The sequence below is a fragment of the Haematobia irritans genome, chromosome 1 (genome assembly GCF_050003625.1).
Source record: "Haematobia irritans isolate KBUSLIRL chromosome 1, ASM5000362v1, whole genome shotgun sequence".
NCBI lineage: Eukaryota > Metazoa > Arthropoda > Insecta > Diptera > Muscidae > Haematobia > Haematobia irritans.
In genome coordinates, this window is record NC_134397.1 from 180,628,246 (window position 1) to 180,646,967 (window position 18,722).

An 18,722-nucleotide genomic window follows, 5' to 3' on the forward strand; every position below is an offset into this window, starting at 1 on the left:
TCTATAATTTGTTTTTTTTTTTTAATTTTACCTTTCGCCTGCACGGAGAATCGAACCGCGGACCATGTAATTTGTAATTTGTAACTATCCCCACTGGCCCACGTAGCTGTTATTGTCATCAATAGACAATTATCGTTTTAAGTTAAATTTATATAGCATAGTTTGCGGCGCCCACGAGTCGATTAAACAGAATCATACATTTAGTTGGGCACCGGGGAGCAGTGGCTGGTACGTCCGCCTTGCATACTAAGGGTCCTGGTTTCGATCCATGCTTCGACCAAACACCAAAATGTTTTTTTTTTTTTTACATATATTCTAGATATGTTCGGAAGATTCCGATAAGTTGTTCAACATTACGTACTATCATATTAAATTTTTATTTTTATTTCATATCTGTCATGCAAATTGTTTTCATAAAAATCTTCCTTGTATAAAATCCGCATAATCATTTGGAATGAATGAATATTGAGATTTTCCTTCGTAAATTTTGTAGAAAACTGTTTTGTGCTTAGCATTAAAACTAAATCTATAAACTGTTTCTAAAGAATCTACGGTATCCATTAATCGTTCAATCTTATTAAGAATATCCAAAAGAAATGCAGTACAAACATGAGGTTTCCAGGAACATTTCTGAAAAGTCACAAAGCAAATAGAATTTATATGTGGAACTTTGCCTTCTTAAAATGAACACTTTCGTTACCTTAGGTATATCACGTAAATGAATATGTTCCATTGGTTCTCTAACAACTCCATCGGAATCCTTGTAGGCTATATACAGATCTTTTATATTCGATAAATATCCCTGAAGCCAAAATTTCAATAGTCGTAGCTCATTGTCCTTCATTTTTGCCCACAATTGTTTCACTGCAACAAATCTCTGTCTATTCAGGGTTTGCAAATTATTTCTAAAAGAAGTACAATCGAAAAATAATACTGGACTTTAACAATCATCTTAGGAGATATTATGAAGACTACCCTCTCATATTACTTTAAGAGATTGTTGGCCAACTAAAGGCCGGTAGATATAGATATTATTGTGAAATTTCGAGGTAGCACGTGCTTCGGAAAAAACTGTTAAAAGATGGTCCCCCTTGCCATTGAGCTAAACACAGGATCGGGCAGAACTCAAAAGTTTGTGAAAATGTCCGGTCTATTTTTATAAAATTTTTAAATTTATCTAAACATTTTCTTTCTATTGAAAAATTTGTAAAATCTTTCTGCATAAAAAATTTTGTAAAAAAAATTCTGTCTATAGAAAATTTTTCTCTATAAAAAATTTTGTAAAACAGTTTCTGTCTATAGAAAATTTTGTAAATTTTTTTTGTCTATAAAATTTTTCTATCTATGGAAAATTTTATAAAAATTTTCTGCCTATAGAAAAATTTGTAAAAATTGTCTGTCTATAGAAAATTTTGTAAAATCTTTCTATCTATAGAAAATTTTGTGAAAAATAAATAAATAAATAAATAAAACCTTTCTGTCTAAAGAAAATTTTTGTAAAAAATATATTTTCTTTTATAGAAAATTTTGTAAAAAAAATGTCCATGTATCGAAAGTTTTGTAAAATCTTACTGTCTATAGAAAATTTTGTAAAAAAATGTCTATCTATCGAAAATTTTATAAAAAATATATAGAAAATTTTATAAAAAATATATTTCCTTTCTATAGAAAATTTTATAAAAATTTTCTGTCTATAGAAAATTTTATAAAAATTTTCTGTCTATAGAAAATTTTGTAAAAAAATTTCTATCTACAGAAAAATTTTGTAGAATCTTTCTGTCTATAGAAAATTTTGTAAAAAAAGATTTTATGTATAGAAAATGTTGTAAAAAAATTATATCTATAGAAAATTTAGTAAAATCTTTCTGTATATAGAAGATTTTATAGAAATTTCCTGTCTATAGAAAAATTCTGGCTATAGAAAATTTTCTAAACATTTTGTGTCTATAGAAAATTTTATAAAAATGTTTGCCCATAAATTTTTATTAAAATTTTCTTTCTAAAGAAAATTTTGGAAAAAATGTTCTCTATAGAAAATTGTATACAATTTCTGTCTAAAGAAAATTATATAAAAATTTTCTGTCTAAAGAAAATTATAAAAAAAAAATCTTTTATATATTTTTTTCGTTGTAAAAATGTAAAAATTTTCTGTCTATAGCAAATTTTTTAAAAATTTTCTGTCTATAGAACTTTTGTCAAAATTTTCTGTATATAGAAAATTTTGTAAAAAGTTTGTGTCTATAGAAAATCTTTACAAAATCTGTCTGTCCATAGAAGATTTTGTAAAAATGTCGTCTATAGAAGATCTCGTAAAAAAAAACTAATTTTTAAATCTGTGTATAGAAAATTTTGTAATAATTTTCAAACTATACAACATTTTGTAAAAATTTCCCCTCAAAAGAATATTTTCTGTCTCTTGACAAAATTTTTAAATCTCTGTGTCTATAGAAAATTTTGTAAAAAAATATATTCCGTCCATAGAAAACGTTGTCAAAATTTGCTGTATATTAAAAATTTTGTAAAATACTTAATTTATAATTTGTAGCTATATGAAAAAGAGGAAAATTCCCCTTTGTATGAGGAAAAGTCCCAAATGTTTTCTCCATAAGGAGTTAGCATAAGGGGCCCAAAATTGAATTATCTATTCCAGCCAGATCTATACTAAAGACTGTGGAAAAATTCATTCACCCGAACTGAAACATGTACAGTCTAGGCTTGTATAGATTTGTATCTGGCGTTTTCTTTTCAATGGTTCCATTGATCAAGTTCCTTAATCTACTTTGTTCATAAGGCTCGAGTAATAATTAATTATAAATTAAGTTATCATGCATTTCGACGTTAATCGCCTGTTTCAGTATCAGGCTAACATGAAATATTTTGTAAAATCTTTCTGCCTATAAAAAATTTTGCAAACAATTTTCTGTCTGTAGAAAATTGTGCAAAAATTATCTGTCTATAGAAAATTTTGCAAAAATTATCTGTCTATAGAAAATTTTGTAAAAATTTTCAGTCTGTAGAAAATTTCAGAAAAATTTTCTGTCTATAGAAAATTTATTAAAATTTTTTGTCTATAGAAAATTTTATAAAAATTTTCGGTCTATAGAAAATTTATTAAAATTTTCTGTCTATAGAAAATTTTATAAATTATTTTAATTTTTTATAAAAATATTCTATCTATAGAAAAACTTTTAAATCTTTTCTGTTGTAAAATAATTTTTTTTTAATTTTTTTTTTAATTTTTAAAAATTTTTTGGTCTTAAATTTGTCTATAGAATCTTTTGTAAAAATATGGAAATGTAATTTTTTTTTTTTAATTTTCTGTCTGTAGAAAATTTTGTAGAAATTTTCAATCTATAGAACTTTTTGTCAAAATTTATTGCATCAAATTTTGTAAAAAATAAAGTAATCAGACTATGAATCCCACTCCGACTATATACACCTAATAATAATGGCCTTTTTCTAATATGGAAAACAAAAGTTTCCGTTTGCGTATTCTTGGTTCTTTTACATTTGGGAATAGAATGTATAAAAAAATATTGAATCTTACATTTTCAAGCAATCTCGTCTGTCCGCAATTATACCTTGTGTTCTACACACATAATGCAGTTTGAAGCGTCCTATAGAAGTTTGGTGAGTCAATACTTGAAATATATTATCGTCGTAATGCTTTCTTCCATCTTGATCACATGAATCAGAAGCCTCTATAAAAATAAGTTATTAATTGAAAAAGCATCGAAATGCAGGATAATGCTTACGTACCGAAGACTAACTCGGCCAAACGCATGTGATAATAGAAAACTTTTCTGCAATCGAACTCCTCTTCCGTTTCGGGCTCTGGCACAATAAATAATTGGCCATTGCAACGTGAGACCAGAATATTAAAATTTTCCTTTCTATAACAAAATTCCATAATATCTTTGAGTACACTACCTCGAGAATAAACATTTGTTAATTCTATATCAGCCGCATGATCTTCTTTTTCTTCAGCGAACATTGATGTTCCACCAAGCATCGTATGCATAAGAGTATGAAAGAATTGTTCTTGCGTTCGATGCTTAAGAAAGAATTCGGATGTGCCATTCAAATCTAATGGATAGACGATTTGGTCTTGAGATTTGAAATGATACATAATCGTATCGGAGGGAAAGAAATCTTCGTAGTTAACGTTGTATAGACCCGTTAATCGTGGACGTTCAATGAAAATTTTCCTCTTCTCGTAATTTGTAAGATCTTTGATCTTTAGAAAGAATTTAAATTGATCTTCCGACATTTTAGAGAACGCCTCAAATAAAAACAAAGAACTAGAAGTTATGAAAATGAAAATCCAAAAAATCCCCTGTGTAAAATATATTTAGTGTTGCCACGTGTCTTCTAAGATGTACTCACAGGATGACTCACATTAAATATTATTGCAAAGATTATTCATATTAGATGCAGCTTTGTCATTGCAAAACTGAAACGCTAGATGTCTCTGCCAACATAGTGCATTGCTGTTTGTGTCGTTAAAAATCAATAATATTTGTGAATGTCTTAAATTTTTTAATTTAAAATCAGAAAAATCAATACAAAACTGATGATAGAAAACTAAAATAAAGTGTGTCATTCACACAGATATTTAATCTAAATTAATAAGCCACTTTAGTTCTTAATCGATTTAAATGGCGCCTATCATGGACCAATATGCTATATATGCATGGAAGCCATCATGGTGCAATGGTTAGCATGCCCGCCTTGCATATACACAAAATATTTTTTTCTGATTCAATCATGAAATTAGTTGATCCAACTAATTTTTTAATTGAAATGTCTTCAATCACGATAGTATCAATCACAGTTTAAATTGGACTTAAAAAATACGTGATTAAAAAATGAATTGAATTCATTAGCAAATGTAATTGATGTTAATTGCGAAACCTTTGTGAGAAAGCTGAGGTGTTTTCCTCTATGTTTGTAAGTTTGTGGGTCTTTAGTGGGACCACGGGCAGAAATATAGGCATTGAAAGTTGGTCACCTCAGGGGTATAAAATTTTGTTTTAGCTGTCAAATCCGCAATTATGGATCGATTTCGATGATTTTTTCTTTGCTGGATAGATCTTATAACAGGTTGGCGGATACGTCCCCGGTCTGACACATAGATGGCGCTATTCGCTAGTATTAAATGTATATTATTTTTATATAGTACCAACCCTGCCAGCATTTCAAAGTTCCATTTCATCCTCATCGCTACCACAGACTCGTATGTGACACTGCAACAATCGTCAACTGTGATAGTATTTTGCCATCACTATTCGCATGAAAGTATTTTGCCATCACTATTGAAACACCAAGCACAACTAGCTTCTTATAATTTATTTAAATAAAAACGATAATGAAGTGCTGAAAACATAGTTATTTCGCTTAAAATTGTGAAAGGTGGAATAAAGTGTTTTTCAAATATTTTTCCAGACAGGCTGTCTCCATTGGGAATAAAAGCACTGGCTGATAGACGCTACAACATTTAACTTACAACTTGTAACTCGACATCAATCTCTTATTAATGCATAAAAATGTGTTAAATGTGATGTGATAGTCGTATAAATGTGATATATATGAGAATTTATAAATATTTAATAAAATTAATAATCATCTAAACAATCGTGTTTTACTTGACCACAATGATTCTTTTACAACTATCTTAAAATGCACTTTGTCTGATTGTTTGAAGGGGCTCTTATTGGCGTCCTTCTAATTGTATCCAGAAGGGCTCCTAATAATTGCACTCATGCGATACTTTTTTGTAGTAACTTGGCGTGGTACAACTTCTCAATAGTGACGGCGCTTTTCCGAGGAGTTTTGGATATCGTATACGACTGTTTTCGACGTAGTGGGGATTCTCAGAAGCGCCCCCAAATTCAAAAAATGTTGGCAGGGTTGTAGAAGAAACAAGTATATACAGCAGTTAGTTCGGCCGGGCCGTATCTTAAATACCCACCACCATGAATCAAATATTATAGTTTCCTTTGAAATTTCAGGGGGGAGATATTCTCCCAAGCAGAGCAGTTCAACCAGTACACTTCCCGAAGATAAATTTAAGGATATTTTGATGAAGACTATATCAGATTCTGGATTTATAAGAACAATTTTTGTTTTTGAGGAATCATTAACATCTCTTGTAAGTGCGCAAGAAAATTATGAAATAAAGCCTTGATTTGAAATCTCAAATCTGTAGATTTTCACCCCCATTATTTAGATGATTACGAGAGTTAAAATCTGGAAATTTTCCATTCAGTTTCAAGCAATGATCATGATCAGTGCACCTTCTATACTCACCAGAAGTGAAATCGGTCTATATGGAGGCCTTCCCGATGAAAACTAAATCCGATACACGTTTTCTCGAGCCTAAATTCCAGTATATTTACAATTTCAGGCAAATTGGATAAAAACTACGGCTTCCACAAGCCCAAAAAGTAAAATCGAGAGATCGGTCTATACTAAAACATTGACCGATACTCACCATATTCGGCGCGCCTCTTTATGGTCCTACAATACCTCTAGATTTCCAATTTCAGGCAAATTGGATAAAAACTGCGGATTTTATAAGCCCAAGACGTAAAATAGAGGCAAAAACAGGAGATCTGTCTATATGGGGTCTACACCAAAACATGGGCCGATAAAATAAATAAAAGGACTGGTAAGATAAATTATTTCACTGTACAGCCGATCGCATATGATACAATCTCAACGCCATCAAGTGGGTGTGGAATAGAACATAGGTAGAGGTTGAACAGAGCCGGAGAAAAAATTTTCTATAGAAATAAAATTTTGAGAAAATTTTCTATAGAAATAAAATGTTGACAAAATTTTCTATAGAAATAAAATGTTGACAAAATTTTCTATAGAAATAAAATGTTGACTAAATTTTCTACAGAAATAAAATTTTGACAAAATTTTCTAGAGAAATAAAATGTTGACAAAATTTTATATAGAAATAAAATGTTGACAAAATTTTCTATAGAAATAAAATGTTGACTAAATTTTCTACAGAAATAAAATTTTGACAAAATTTTCTAGAGAAATAAAATTTTGACAAAATTTTCTATAGAAATAAAATTTTGACAAAATTTTCTATAGAAATAAAATTTTGACAAAATTTTCTATAGAAATAAAATTTTGACAACATTTTCTAGAGAAATAAAATTTTGACAAAATTTTCTATAGAAATACAATTTTGACAAAATTTTTTTATTGAAATAAAATTTTGAAAAAAATTTCTATAAAATTAAAATTTTGACAAAATTTTCTATAGAAATAAAATTTTGACAAAATTTTCTATAGAAATAAAATTTTGACAAAATTTTCTATAGAAATACAATTTTGACAAAATTTTCTATAGAAATACAATTTTGACAAATTTTTTTATAGAAATAAAATTTTGACAAAATTTTCTATAAAAATAAAATTTTGACAAAATTTTCTATAGAAATAAAATTTTGACAAAATTTTCTAGAGAAATAAAATTATGACAAAATTTTCTATAGAAATAAAATTTTGACAAAATTTTCTATAGAAATAAAATTTTGAGAAAATTTTCTATAGAAATAAAATGTTGACAAAATTTTCTATAGAAATAAAATGTTGACAAAATTTTCTATAGAAATAAAATGTCGACAAAATTTTCTAGAGAAATAAAATTTGGACATATTTTCTATAGAAATAAAATTTTGACAAAATTTTCTATAGAAATACAATTGTGAAAAAAAATTTTTATAGAAATAAAATGTTGACAAAATTTTCTATAAAAATAAAATTTTGACAAAATTTTCTATAGAAATAAAATTTTGACAAAATTTTCTAGAGAAATAAAATTTTGACAAAATTTTCTATAGAAATAAAATTTTGACAAAATTTTCTATAGAAATAAAATTTTGAGAAAATTTTCTATAGAAATAAAATGTTGACAAAATTTTCTATTTGACTCGTCAAAGTTTTGAAAAAATTTTCTATAGAAATAAAATTTTGACAAAATTTTCTATAGAAATAAAATTTTTAAAAAATTTTCTATAGAAATAAAATTTTTAAAAAATTGTCTATAGAAAAATTTATAGACAGTTTAACAATTTATTTCTATAGGAAAATTTGTCAAAATTTTCTATAGAAATAAAATTTTGACGAAATTTTCTATAGAAATAAATTTTTGACAATATTTTCTATAGAAATAAAATTTTGAGAAAATTTTCTATAGAAATAAAATTTTGAGAAAATTTTCTATAGAAATATTTGTTTGGTAGATTTATGGTAAAATTGTCTTCAAATGTTGGTAGATTTTTTTTTGACACGAGTGGTAATCATAGTTACCATACATTGTTATAAAATGTAAAAATGATTAAAACTTGCGTTGAGTGAAAAAGTCCCTACATTGTGCCCCTACGTCCCTTCAAGACGCTATATATTAGAAAAAACCTACATGTAGCGAATTTCCCCTACTTCTGGCTACGATGAAGTTTGGGGTAGGTTTGTAGGGGGTCGATATATAATTATGGGCCGATGTGGAATAGTTGCACGATTATTAGAGAGCATATTATGAAGTAATATGCCAAATCTCAACCAGATCATATAAAATGGGAGGTATGCGGGAAATGGGAGATACGAGTATAAAATTATTATCTTATTGGATACCTTACTATTATTCTTACTATTCGCTATTTTCCAGATAGCCGATGTGGATCACACCATATATATTCCAGAAAACGGTAGGCATATCCTTTCCAACCGATAGAACAGTCTTCACTTCTTTGGAGTTTATGTGGCCACCGACTTGCAACCACACACCAACAAAAGGACATGGGCAATGCAAACATAAGGTCGAATCGTAGACCTTAACCCTCGGACAGACACATGAGTTTGGCCAGATCTTTTTCGATTCTAATTATAATTAGAATACATTTATAATATAGCTAGAGACTTGAAACTTCTGGTACCCTCCTAAAATTGTATTACCTATCGATGTGTGAACTAATCAGGACGGAAAATACGACAGTAATAATGTAATAATATCAACAAAATAGCATATTTTCCATATAAATACATTAAAATACATAGTGGGTCTGGCCAGGCCTCATGTGTTACGAATGTGACTATCGAAACATGTGTATGACGCTGAACAGCATAATATAACTCTCTGCTGATTACCTCGACATTGTGACATTACAAGAAATAAGGTCGCAAGCGGCACAAATAACGTCACCATGGACGTTTTCCCCCCGCTTTCTTTGCATATTTAGAGTACCTGCAGGCAAGGCCGTATTCAGGGGGGGGATGAGGGGGATCAAACCCCCCCCCCCCCGAAATGACTGAATATTTTTATATAAAAAAATATATATTTTTAGCTGCATCGAAGATGTTGAAGAAAAGCTGGAGGTTTTATTTTGAAAAACGCTTACCTATAAAACATGCACAAATCATAGAATACTAGTTGAAAAGCCCGTCAAACGACGGTCGAAAAAAAACAAATTGTTTTTGTTCTCGCACCACAAATTTTTGGAAAATGTATTTCTGCTTTTTATGTGTGTTTGTTGTTATTTTTGTGAACATGGCTCGCTTTGTTTGGCCATAGCAACAACAACGAAACAGCCAAACACACATATGTAAATGAAATGGCGCAAAACCTGCGAAAAGAACCTGCCTAATTCAGCGATGGAAGCAATAAAGAGATATTTCCAAACGTGCATATTCTTTTAAAAATTTTGGTCACTTTGCCAGTTACTAAGGGATGGAAAATACAATTTTTAAGAAAGTACAAAAAAGGTATTTTTTGAGCGGAAAGGTACTTTTTACTAAATTTCACTGGAAGATTATTGTTAAGAGACTGAATTTTAAAGAAAATAAAATTTTGCAAAAATTTTCTATATAAATAAAATTTTGCAAAAATTTTCTATAGAAATAAAATTTTGGAAAAAAATTCTATAGAAAAAAAATTTTGCAAAATTTTTTCTATAGAAAAAAAATTTGCAAAAATTTCCTATAGAAATAAAATTTTTACAAAATTTTCAATTGAAATAAAATTTTCACAAAATTTTCTATAAAAATAAAATTTTGCAAAAACTCTATATAGAAATAAAATTTTGACAACATTTTCTACCGAAATAAAAAATCGATAATATAGAATCGCATTCTTTTTTCGACTAAAACATTCTTGAAGTTCAATAAAATCCTGTTTTTGACTATGTCTTTTACAAAATCGAGATTTTCTTCCCACATGAACATGTTTGTTTTGCCATATTTGTAAAAGACTATTAGCAAATAAGGTTGATAAAGACTTTCTCAAAATATTAAAATATTTTGTCAAAGATATTGTACCATAAATCTGATATCGACTCAAAAATGTCTACACAAAAGGTACTAAATCATTCGCGGGGGTACTACGGTACTGACCGGAGTGAAAAAGTATTGAAAAAAGTACTATAGTACTGCATTTTCCATACCTGCAGTTACTACGTACTCATCCGAACTTTCATTTTCAACAATGAAGAGATTAAAGACGTATCTTAGAAATTCGACTAGCGAGAGTAGACTCAATGGGTTGGCATTAATGTCGGTTCATCGCCGAATAAATGTGCCGACTGAAGAAGTAATTGATTTATTTGCTGCCCAAAAAGCCCGTCGGCTCAATTTAATATTATAAAAATATTGTATACATACCTATTCATAAATAAAATTTTCTACACATGAGATTATATGAATATTTTTTTTGTAAGTTGAACCCCCCCCCCCCCGAATTAAAATCCTGGCTACGGCCTTGCCTGCAGGCTTGCGCGCAAACAGAACGAGGAACTCTGGAATACTAATGGCGATGCGTAGAGAGAAGGTGAGGACGTTAATAGGGCACAATACTCTGGGAAAACACATGGTAAGGATCGATCAAACGAATGGTGATATTTATAGATAGTGTCTAGACTCTGAGGCTGCAGAAGATTACTACCATTTTCTGTCTGTCAGTGTTCTGCATTATCTTTTAGAACAAACAAGATACTGGATTCTTATTTCTTTCAGACTATTACCGATTTGCGAAACTGCAATCTGAGGAGCATTCTCGCTTTCATCAAGGCTTCTGGATGGAGAACCTAGGCAGACCTGAGGGACACTACACGAATATGATGAGTTTAACCCGAAGGGAATGAACAGTCACGAAGAATAAAAGAGGAGTTTGAGGTACCGTAATGGACCAATATGGTGTAAGTGGACACCCATTTCAAAAGGATTGGAGTCATCCTCCCTAACCTAACCTAAAAAAAACTAAAAATTCTGACATTCCATCCATAACTTTTCCATGTACAGAATCTGTACCTAAACCACATGCTACAAGCTATGTGCGAATTACTAACATATGAATATATTTTTTACCACCTAGTCTCCAACGCCATCCCAAAACTATTGTCTACCTACTTAGTTAATACAATTTGGTTTCAATGACACTTTGACCACATTCTCCATAAAAAGTAAATTTCATACGAAATCTATTATGATTTTATTTATCTACTGCAAAATACATATAACATTGGTCACATTTGCAATAGTTTCCCTTGGCAAACAAAAACCAACAAACTTTCGTTGTAACCAGAACTTTGTGGTATAAATGCGGTTTGCCATTTGTATGTGGTTACATGTGTATGTGTATGTACATGCATAAATTAAATGGATAATTAAATTCTCAAATGGTATTGTCGTAGTAAATACTATTCTTGAGCATACATATGTAGTTATTTGTATATAAATATACGAATATATAAATTGCGCATTAAGGTAGACCCTATTTATTGATAACAATTACTAGTATGTACTTAAATTCTAAGCCAAAGGACTATTAGTATATCTCTAGTGAGATGAGGCAAATATTATGGTCCTTCGATGGTATTCTTCTGACATTTCAACATGTTAACTCAAGCAAAGAATTGTCTAAATTTTATTTCTATAGAAAATTTTGTAAAAATTTTATCCCAAGAGAAACTTTTGTCAAAATGTTATCCCAAGAGAAACTTTTGTCAAAATGTTATTTTTATAGAAAATTTTGTCAAAATTTTATTTCTATAGAAAATTTTGTCAAAATTTTATTTCAATATAAAATTTTATCAAAATTTTATTTCTGTAGAAATTTCGTCAAAATTTTATTTTTTTATAGAAAAGTTTGTCCATATTTTATTTCTATAGAAAATGTTGTCAAAATTTTATTTCTATATAAAATTGTTGTCAAATGTCATTTCTATAGAAAATTTTATTTCTATAGAACAATTTTTCAAAATTTTATTTCTATAGAAAATTTTTGGAAAATTTCTATTTGTATAGAAAATTTTTGAAAAGGTTTATTATTTCTATAGAAAATTTTTGAAAAAAAATTTATTTCCATAAAAAATTTTTGAAAAATTTTATTTCTATGCGAAATTATGTCACAATTTTATTTCTATAGAAAATTTTGTCAAAATTTTATTCCAAGAGAAAATTTTATTTCTTTAGAAAATTTTGTCAAAATTTTATTTCAATAGCAAATGTTGTCAAAATTTTAATTCTATAGAAAATTTTGTCAACATTTTATTTCAGGGGAAAATTTTGTCACAATTGTATTCCAAGAGAAAATTTTGTCAAAATTTTATTTCTATAGAAAATTTTGTCAAAATTTTATTTCAGGGGAAACTTTTATCAAACTTTTATTTTATTTCTATAGAAAATTTTATCAAAATTTCATTCCAAGAGAAAATTTTATTTGTATAGAAAATTTTGTCAAAATCTTATTCCTAGGGAAATTTTTATTTCTGTAGAAAATTTTATTTCTATACAAAATGTTGTCAATATTTTATATTTTCAAATTTTATTTCTAAAAAAAATTTTTTCAAAATTTTTTTTTCTATAAACTTTTTTTTTTTAATTTTATTTGTATAGAAAATTTTGTCAAAATTTTATTCCTAGGGAAAATTTTATCAAAATTTTATTTCTGTAGAAAATTTAGTCAATATTTTATATCTATAAAAAATTTCAAAATTTTATTTCTATATAAAATTTTTGTCAAAATTTTATTTCTATAGAAAATTTTTTCAAAATTTTATTTCCATAAAAAATTTTTGAAAAATTTTATTTCTATGCGAAATTGTGTAAATATTTTATTTCTATAGAAAATGTTGTCAAAATTTTATTCCAAGAGAAAGTTTTATTTCTTTAGAAAATTTTGTCAAAATTTTATTTCTATAGAAAATGTTGTCAAAATTTTACTTCTATAGAAATTTTTGTCATAATTTTATTTCAGGGGAAAATTTCGTAAACATTTTATTCCAAGAGAAAATTTTGTCAAAATTTTATTCCAAGAGAAAATTTTGTCAAATTTTTATTTCTATAGAAAATTTTGTCAAAATTTTATTCCTAGGGAAATTTTTATTTCTGTAGAAAATTGTATTTCTATAGAAAATGTTGTCAATATTTTATATTTTCAAAATTTTATTTCTATAAAAATTTGTTTCAAAATTTTATTTCTATAAATCTTTTTTTTAAATTTTATTTGTATAGAAAATTTTGTCAAAATTTTATTCCTAGGGAAAATTTTATCAAAATTTTATTTCTGTAGAAAATTTAGTCAATATTTTATTTCTATAAAAAATGTCAAAATTTTATTTCTATATACAATTTTTGTCAAAATTTTATTTCTATAGAAAAATTTTGAAAATTTTTATTTCTATAGAAAATTTTTGTCAACATTTTATTTCTATAGAAAATTTTATTTCTATAGAAAGTTTGTTCAAAATTTTATTTCTATAGAAAATTTTTGAAAAATTTTATTTCTATGCGAAATTTTGTCAAAATTTTATTTCTATTTTATTCCAAGAGAAAATTTGTCAAAATTTTATTCCAAGAGAAGATTTTGTCAAAATGTTATTCCAGGGGAAGATTTGTCAAAATTTTATTTCAATAGAAAATTTTGTCAAAATTTTATTTCTATAGAATTTGTCAAAATTTTATTTCTATAGAAAATTTTGTCAAAATTTTATTTCTATAGAAAAAGAGAAAATTTTATTTCTTTAGAAAATTTTGTCAAAATTTTATTCCAAGAAAAAATTTTGTCAAAATTTTATTTCTATAGAAAATTTTGTCAAAATTTTATTCCTAGGGAAAATGTTATCAAAATTTTATTTCTATAGAAAATTTTTCAAAAAAAGAAGAAAATATTCTGCAAAATCTTCCTAGAGAAAATTTTGTCAAAATTTTATTTCATTAGAAAATTTTATTTGTTTAGAAAATTTTGTCAAAATTTTATTCCAAGAGAAAATTTTGTCAAAATTTTATTTCTATAGAAAATTTTGTCAAAATTTTATTCCTAGGGAAAATTTTATCAAAATTTTATTTCTATAGAAAATTTTGTCAAAAAAAGAAGAAAATATTCTGCAAAATCTTCCAAGAAAAAAATTTTGTCAAAATTTTATTTCTGTAGAAAATGTTGTCAATATTTTATTTCTATAATTTTTTTTTTTTTTTTTAATTTTATTTCTATAGAAAATTTTGTCAAAATTTTATTCCTAGGGAAAATTTTATCAAAATTTTATTTCTGTAGAAAATTTAGTCAATATTTTATTTCTATTGAAAATGTTGTCAAAATTTTATTTCTATAGAAAATTTTTGTCAAAAAGTCATTTCTATAGAAAATTTTTGTCAAAATTTTATTTGTATAGAAAATTTTTTCAAAATTTTATTTCTATAGAATATTTTTGAAAATTTTTATTTCTATAGAACATTTTTTTCAAAATTTTATTTCAATAAAAAATTTTTGAAAAATTTTATTTCTATGCGAAATTGTGTCAATATTTTATTTCTATAGAAAATTTTGTCAAAATTTTATTCCAAGAGAAAGTATTATTCCTTTAGAAAATTTTGTCAATTTTTTTTTTCTATAGAAACTTTTGTCAAAATTTTATTTCTATAGAAACTTTTGTCAAAATTTTATTGCAGGGAAAAATTTTATCAAACTTTTATTTCTGTAGAAAATTTTGTCAAAATTTTATTTCTGTAGAAAATTTTGTCAATATTTTATTTCTATAGAAAATTTTTTCAAAATTTTGTTTCTATAGAAAATGTCAAAATTTTATTTCATTCGTTTTGTTTGTTGTTGTTGGTTTCTCTTCAATCATTATTGTTGTTTTTGATTTCAGCTTCAACCCATGCATTGACTAAACTAGAAGTGGAGCTTAATCAACAGAGGAAAAGTCTGCTTGTCAAATTTATTTGGGCAAAGCCCTATAGACTGCAAGACGGTTGGATGTACAGCTGTTTCGGAATTACCACATTCCTCATCAGCATCCTCTACTTGCAGCAAAACTATCAGCCAATTATCAGAATAAATTCGGGTAATTCACTCAACTCAAAGTGAACTACAATTGAACCTTCCGAAAAAGGTTTGATAGTCGGAAGGTTCAAGTGTAAAAGGTGGAGCACTAATTTTATAAGGAAATAATGCGAATTAAATTAATTGTATAATTTTTTTCTATAAAATTATGAATTAGTTTTTTTTTTTTTTTCAAAGTAGACATAAATAAGCCCAGCAATCCCCACAGAAACAGTTCATTGGGCGGGCTCCCCCATATTTTCAGGCGTCACAATTGTCCGCTTTATACCACAATGGTTTGAGAAGGAAAAAGTTTTCAAAATAACATTGTTGTGGGCTCATTAGTTGAATATTGAGACACTAAAACGTTGCACTGAATTTGCATCAGTGTCATTCGAAATCAGTGTTTTGGATGTGAATATAAACATTTTGTGATGTTTTGCCAAATAACTAATTTTTAAACTTTTTACGATTCATGATGCCTTCTAACGCTATTCTGAAACTTTTGACATTTAGTAAATTGTTTTCGACAAAAATTGAATAATTTGTACCATTTTAGTAATTCTAACTCTGTTACTAACCATTTTTAATTAAAAAAAAAACTTCCTGTGCTGTTAAAATAAAGAACATCTTCGGGAGGACATTTATGGAAGTGCTTTTAAAGTTTTACTTTTAGAAGAACGTCCAAATTTATTGCTGGGTGTGGAATAAAGTGATATTTTTTCAAACATACTGGGAGCCACCGTGGTGCAATGGTTAGCATGCCCTCCTTGCATACACAAGGTCGTGGGTTCGATTCCTACTTCGACCGAACACCAAAAAGTTTTTCAGCGGTAGATTATCCCACCTCAGTAATGCTGGGTTTCAAAGCTTCTCTAAGTGGTTTCACTGCAATGTGGAACGCCATTCGGACTCGGCTATAAAAAGGAGGTAATTTTTCATTGTGCTTAACATGGAATCTGATAGCACTCAGTGATAAGAGAGAAGTTCACCAATGTGGTATCACAATGGACTGAATAGTCTAAATGAGCCCGATACATCGGGCTGCCACCTAACCTAACCTTTCAAACATACAGCCTTGGCCAATGATAAAAACTGCCAACTGTCTGCCAAAGGCCCATACATCAGTATAACTTGGAAAACCAAAAAAAAACTGTTGTGTATTTTATACAAATAGGAAAGTCACCGAAGCCGATGTTCGGCAAGAAAAAAAACAATAATCGGCCGAATCCGATTTTTTTCTGAAATTTGTAATTAAAGAAATTTGGTGTGTTTTAGTTCAATATTAGCATAAAAGACAACAATAAAAGGTAATTCAGTCCAAAAGGACTGAAGGTAATTCAGTCAGTGACAGACTTCTTAGTATTCAAAATTCAGTAGCATGGCTGAACAAGAAGGTTAAATCATGGGCCCATATGATTACAATTTTTTTATTTCGACAAAATTTTAAGATGTCAAAATCATATGTTTATGGTGATTGCAGCTCTCCAAATGACACTGCATAGCAAATGCATCTCAAACAAACTCGCGCATTCATAGCTGGAGAATTGTTCAAAGATGACTTGAGTATCTTGATAACATATTCCAGACCCAAAATACCAAGCACATCAGTTTTTGACTGACTTTCATTCTTAACTTTGGTGGGTATTATAGTCTTATTTGTCTCATATCGGCGTTCCTCGGATGAATTATCCACTTCACAATCACTCATAGGTGACGCAATTAAATTTGAACCTTTATTTTTCTCTGGATTTGAATTATTTTTTCAGGACAATTGAAAGAATAAATAATTGCCACTTTTACCAATGCCATACGATTCTTTTATCAGCTGATTTTGACTTCTTAAAATTGTAAACAACATATTGAAATTTGTTGTTTTTGTTATCGTGATTCAACCTCCTTATTCAGCCATGTTCAGTAGTTTGATATTATAATGACAAATAAGGATTTTTATAAATTTGTTTACGTTTTATTTGTACTGGGTGTTCTGACTGAGAAAAAATTCAACACTGGGACAATTCGATATGAAATAAATTATTCAAAAAGGTGCAGCTTCGGTTAAACGGCCTCTTGGCGCCGAAGGCCGATTAACGATTTTTGGTCGAATAACGATTGTCCGGTCGAGCTCTAATCTGTAGCTATTGTATTTTTTTTTTAACAAATTCCCTGCTAGCATTTCAAAGTTCCATTTCATCCTCATCGCTACCACAGACTCGTAAGTGACACTACAACAATCGCCAACAGTGACGGGGGAAGTACAAAAAAGTACAAAATGTACATGAAAGTTTTTTGCCATCACTATTATTACAAAACCCATTTTATATTTTGTGAAACGCCAAGCGCAACTATGTTATTATAATTTATTTAAATAATATTTAAATAAAAACGAAAATGAAGTGCAGAAAACATAGTTATTATACCCTCCACCATAGGATGGGGGGTATATTAACTTTGTCATTCCGTTTGTAACACATCGAAATATTGCTCTAAGACCCCATAAAGTATATATATTCTGGGTCGTGGTGAAATTCTGAGTCGATCTGAGCATGTCCGTCCGTCCGTCCGTCTGTTGAAATCACGCTAACTTCCGAACGAAACAAGCTGTCGACTTGAAACTTGGCACAAGTAGTTGTTATTGATGTAAGTCGGATGGTATTGCAAATGAGCCATATCGGTCCACTTTTACGTATAGCCCCCATATAAACGGACCTCCAAATTTGGCTTGCGAGGCCTCTAAGAGAAGCAAATTTCATGCGATCCGGCTGAAATTTTGTACATGGTGTTAGTATATGGTCTCTAACAACCATGCCAATTGGTCCACATCGGTCCATAATTATATATAGCCCCCATATAAACCGATCCCCCGATTTGGCTTGCAGAGCCTCTAAGAGAAGCAAATTTCATCCGATCCGGCTGAAATTTGGTACGTGGTGTTAGTATATGGTCTCTAACAACCATGCACGAATTGGTCCACATTGGTCCATACTTATATATAGCCCCCATAAGGCCGCTAATAACCATGCCAAAATTGGTCCATATCGGTCTATAGTTATATATAGCCGATCCCCAATCACACAAAAATTGGTCCATATCGGTTCATAATCATGGTTGCCACTCGAGCCAAAAATAATCTACCAAAATTTTATTTCTATAGAAAATGTTGTCAAAATTTTTGTTCTATAGAACATTTTGTCAAAATTTTTGTTCTATAGAAATTTTTGTCAAAATTTTATTTCTATCGAAAATTTTGTCAACATTTTATTTCTATAGAAAATGTTGTCAACATTTTATTTCTATAGAAAATTTTGTCAAAATTTTATTTCTATAGAAAATTTTGTCAAAATTTTATTTCTATAGAAAATTTTTTACAAATTTTATTTCTATAGAA

The 18,722-nt window shown here is 28.3% G+C and overlaps 1 protein-coding gene across 2 annotated transcripts; it reads right to left on the reverse strand.

Annotated features, from left to right (window-relative positions):
• Positions 1-358: 358 nt before the first annotated feature.
• On the reverse strand, positions 359-4,351 carry LOC142222207 (uncharacterized). Of its 2 annotated transcripts, XM_075292223.1 has the most exons (5): positions 3,931-4,351; positions 3,760-3,834; positions 3,548-3,701; positions 701-905; positions 359-630 (listed from the first exon to the last, which is right to left on the reverse strand). In XM_075292223.1, the coding sequence occupies exons 1-5, from the start codon at positions 4,268-4,270 to the stop codon at positions 412-414; spliced, it is 993 nt and encodes a 330-aa protein (XP_075148338.1). In that variant the 5' UTR covers positions 4,271-4,351; the 3' UTR covers positions 359-411. The 2 variants fall into 2 exon arrangements, with proteins under 2 accessions (XP_075148338.1, XP_075148337.1); XM_075292222.1 differs by having other exon boundaries at positions 3,760-4,350.
• Positions 4,352-18,722: the final 14,371 nt, after the last annotated feature.

Bases quoted from the DNA above. Each gene is read 5' to 3' on its own strand.
- LOC142222207 (XM_075292222.1), bottom strand. From the start codon at position 4,270: ATGTCGGAAGATCAATTTAAATTCTTTCTAAAGATCAAAGATCTTACA. The intron at 3,702-3,759 runs GTACGTAAGCAT...TTATTTTTATAG, and splicing joins TTTGGCCGAGTTAGTCTTCG to AGGCTTCTGATTCATGTGAT. The intron at 906-3,547 runs GTAAGATTCAAT...TACTTCTTTTAG, and splicing joins AGACGAGATTGCTTGAAAAT to AAATAATTTGCAAACCCTGA.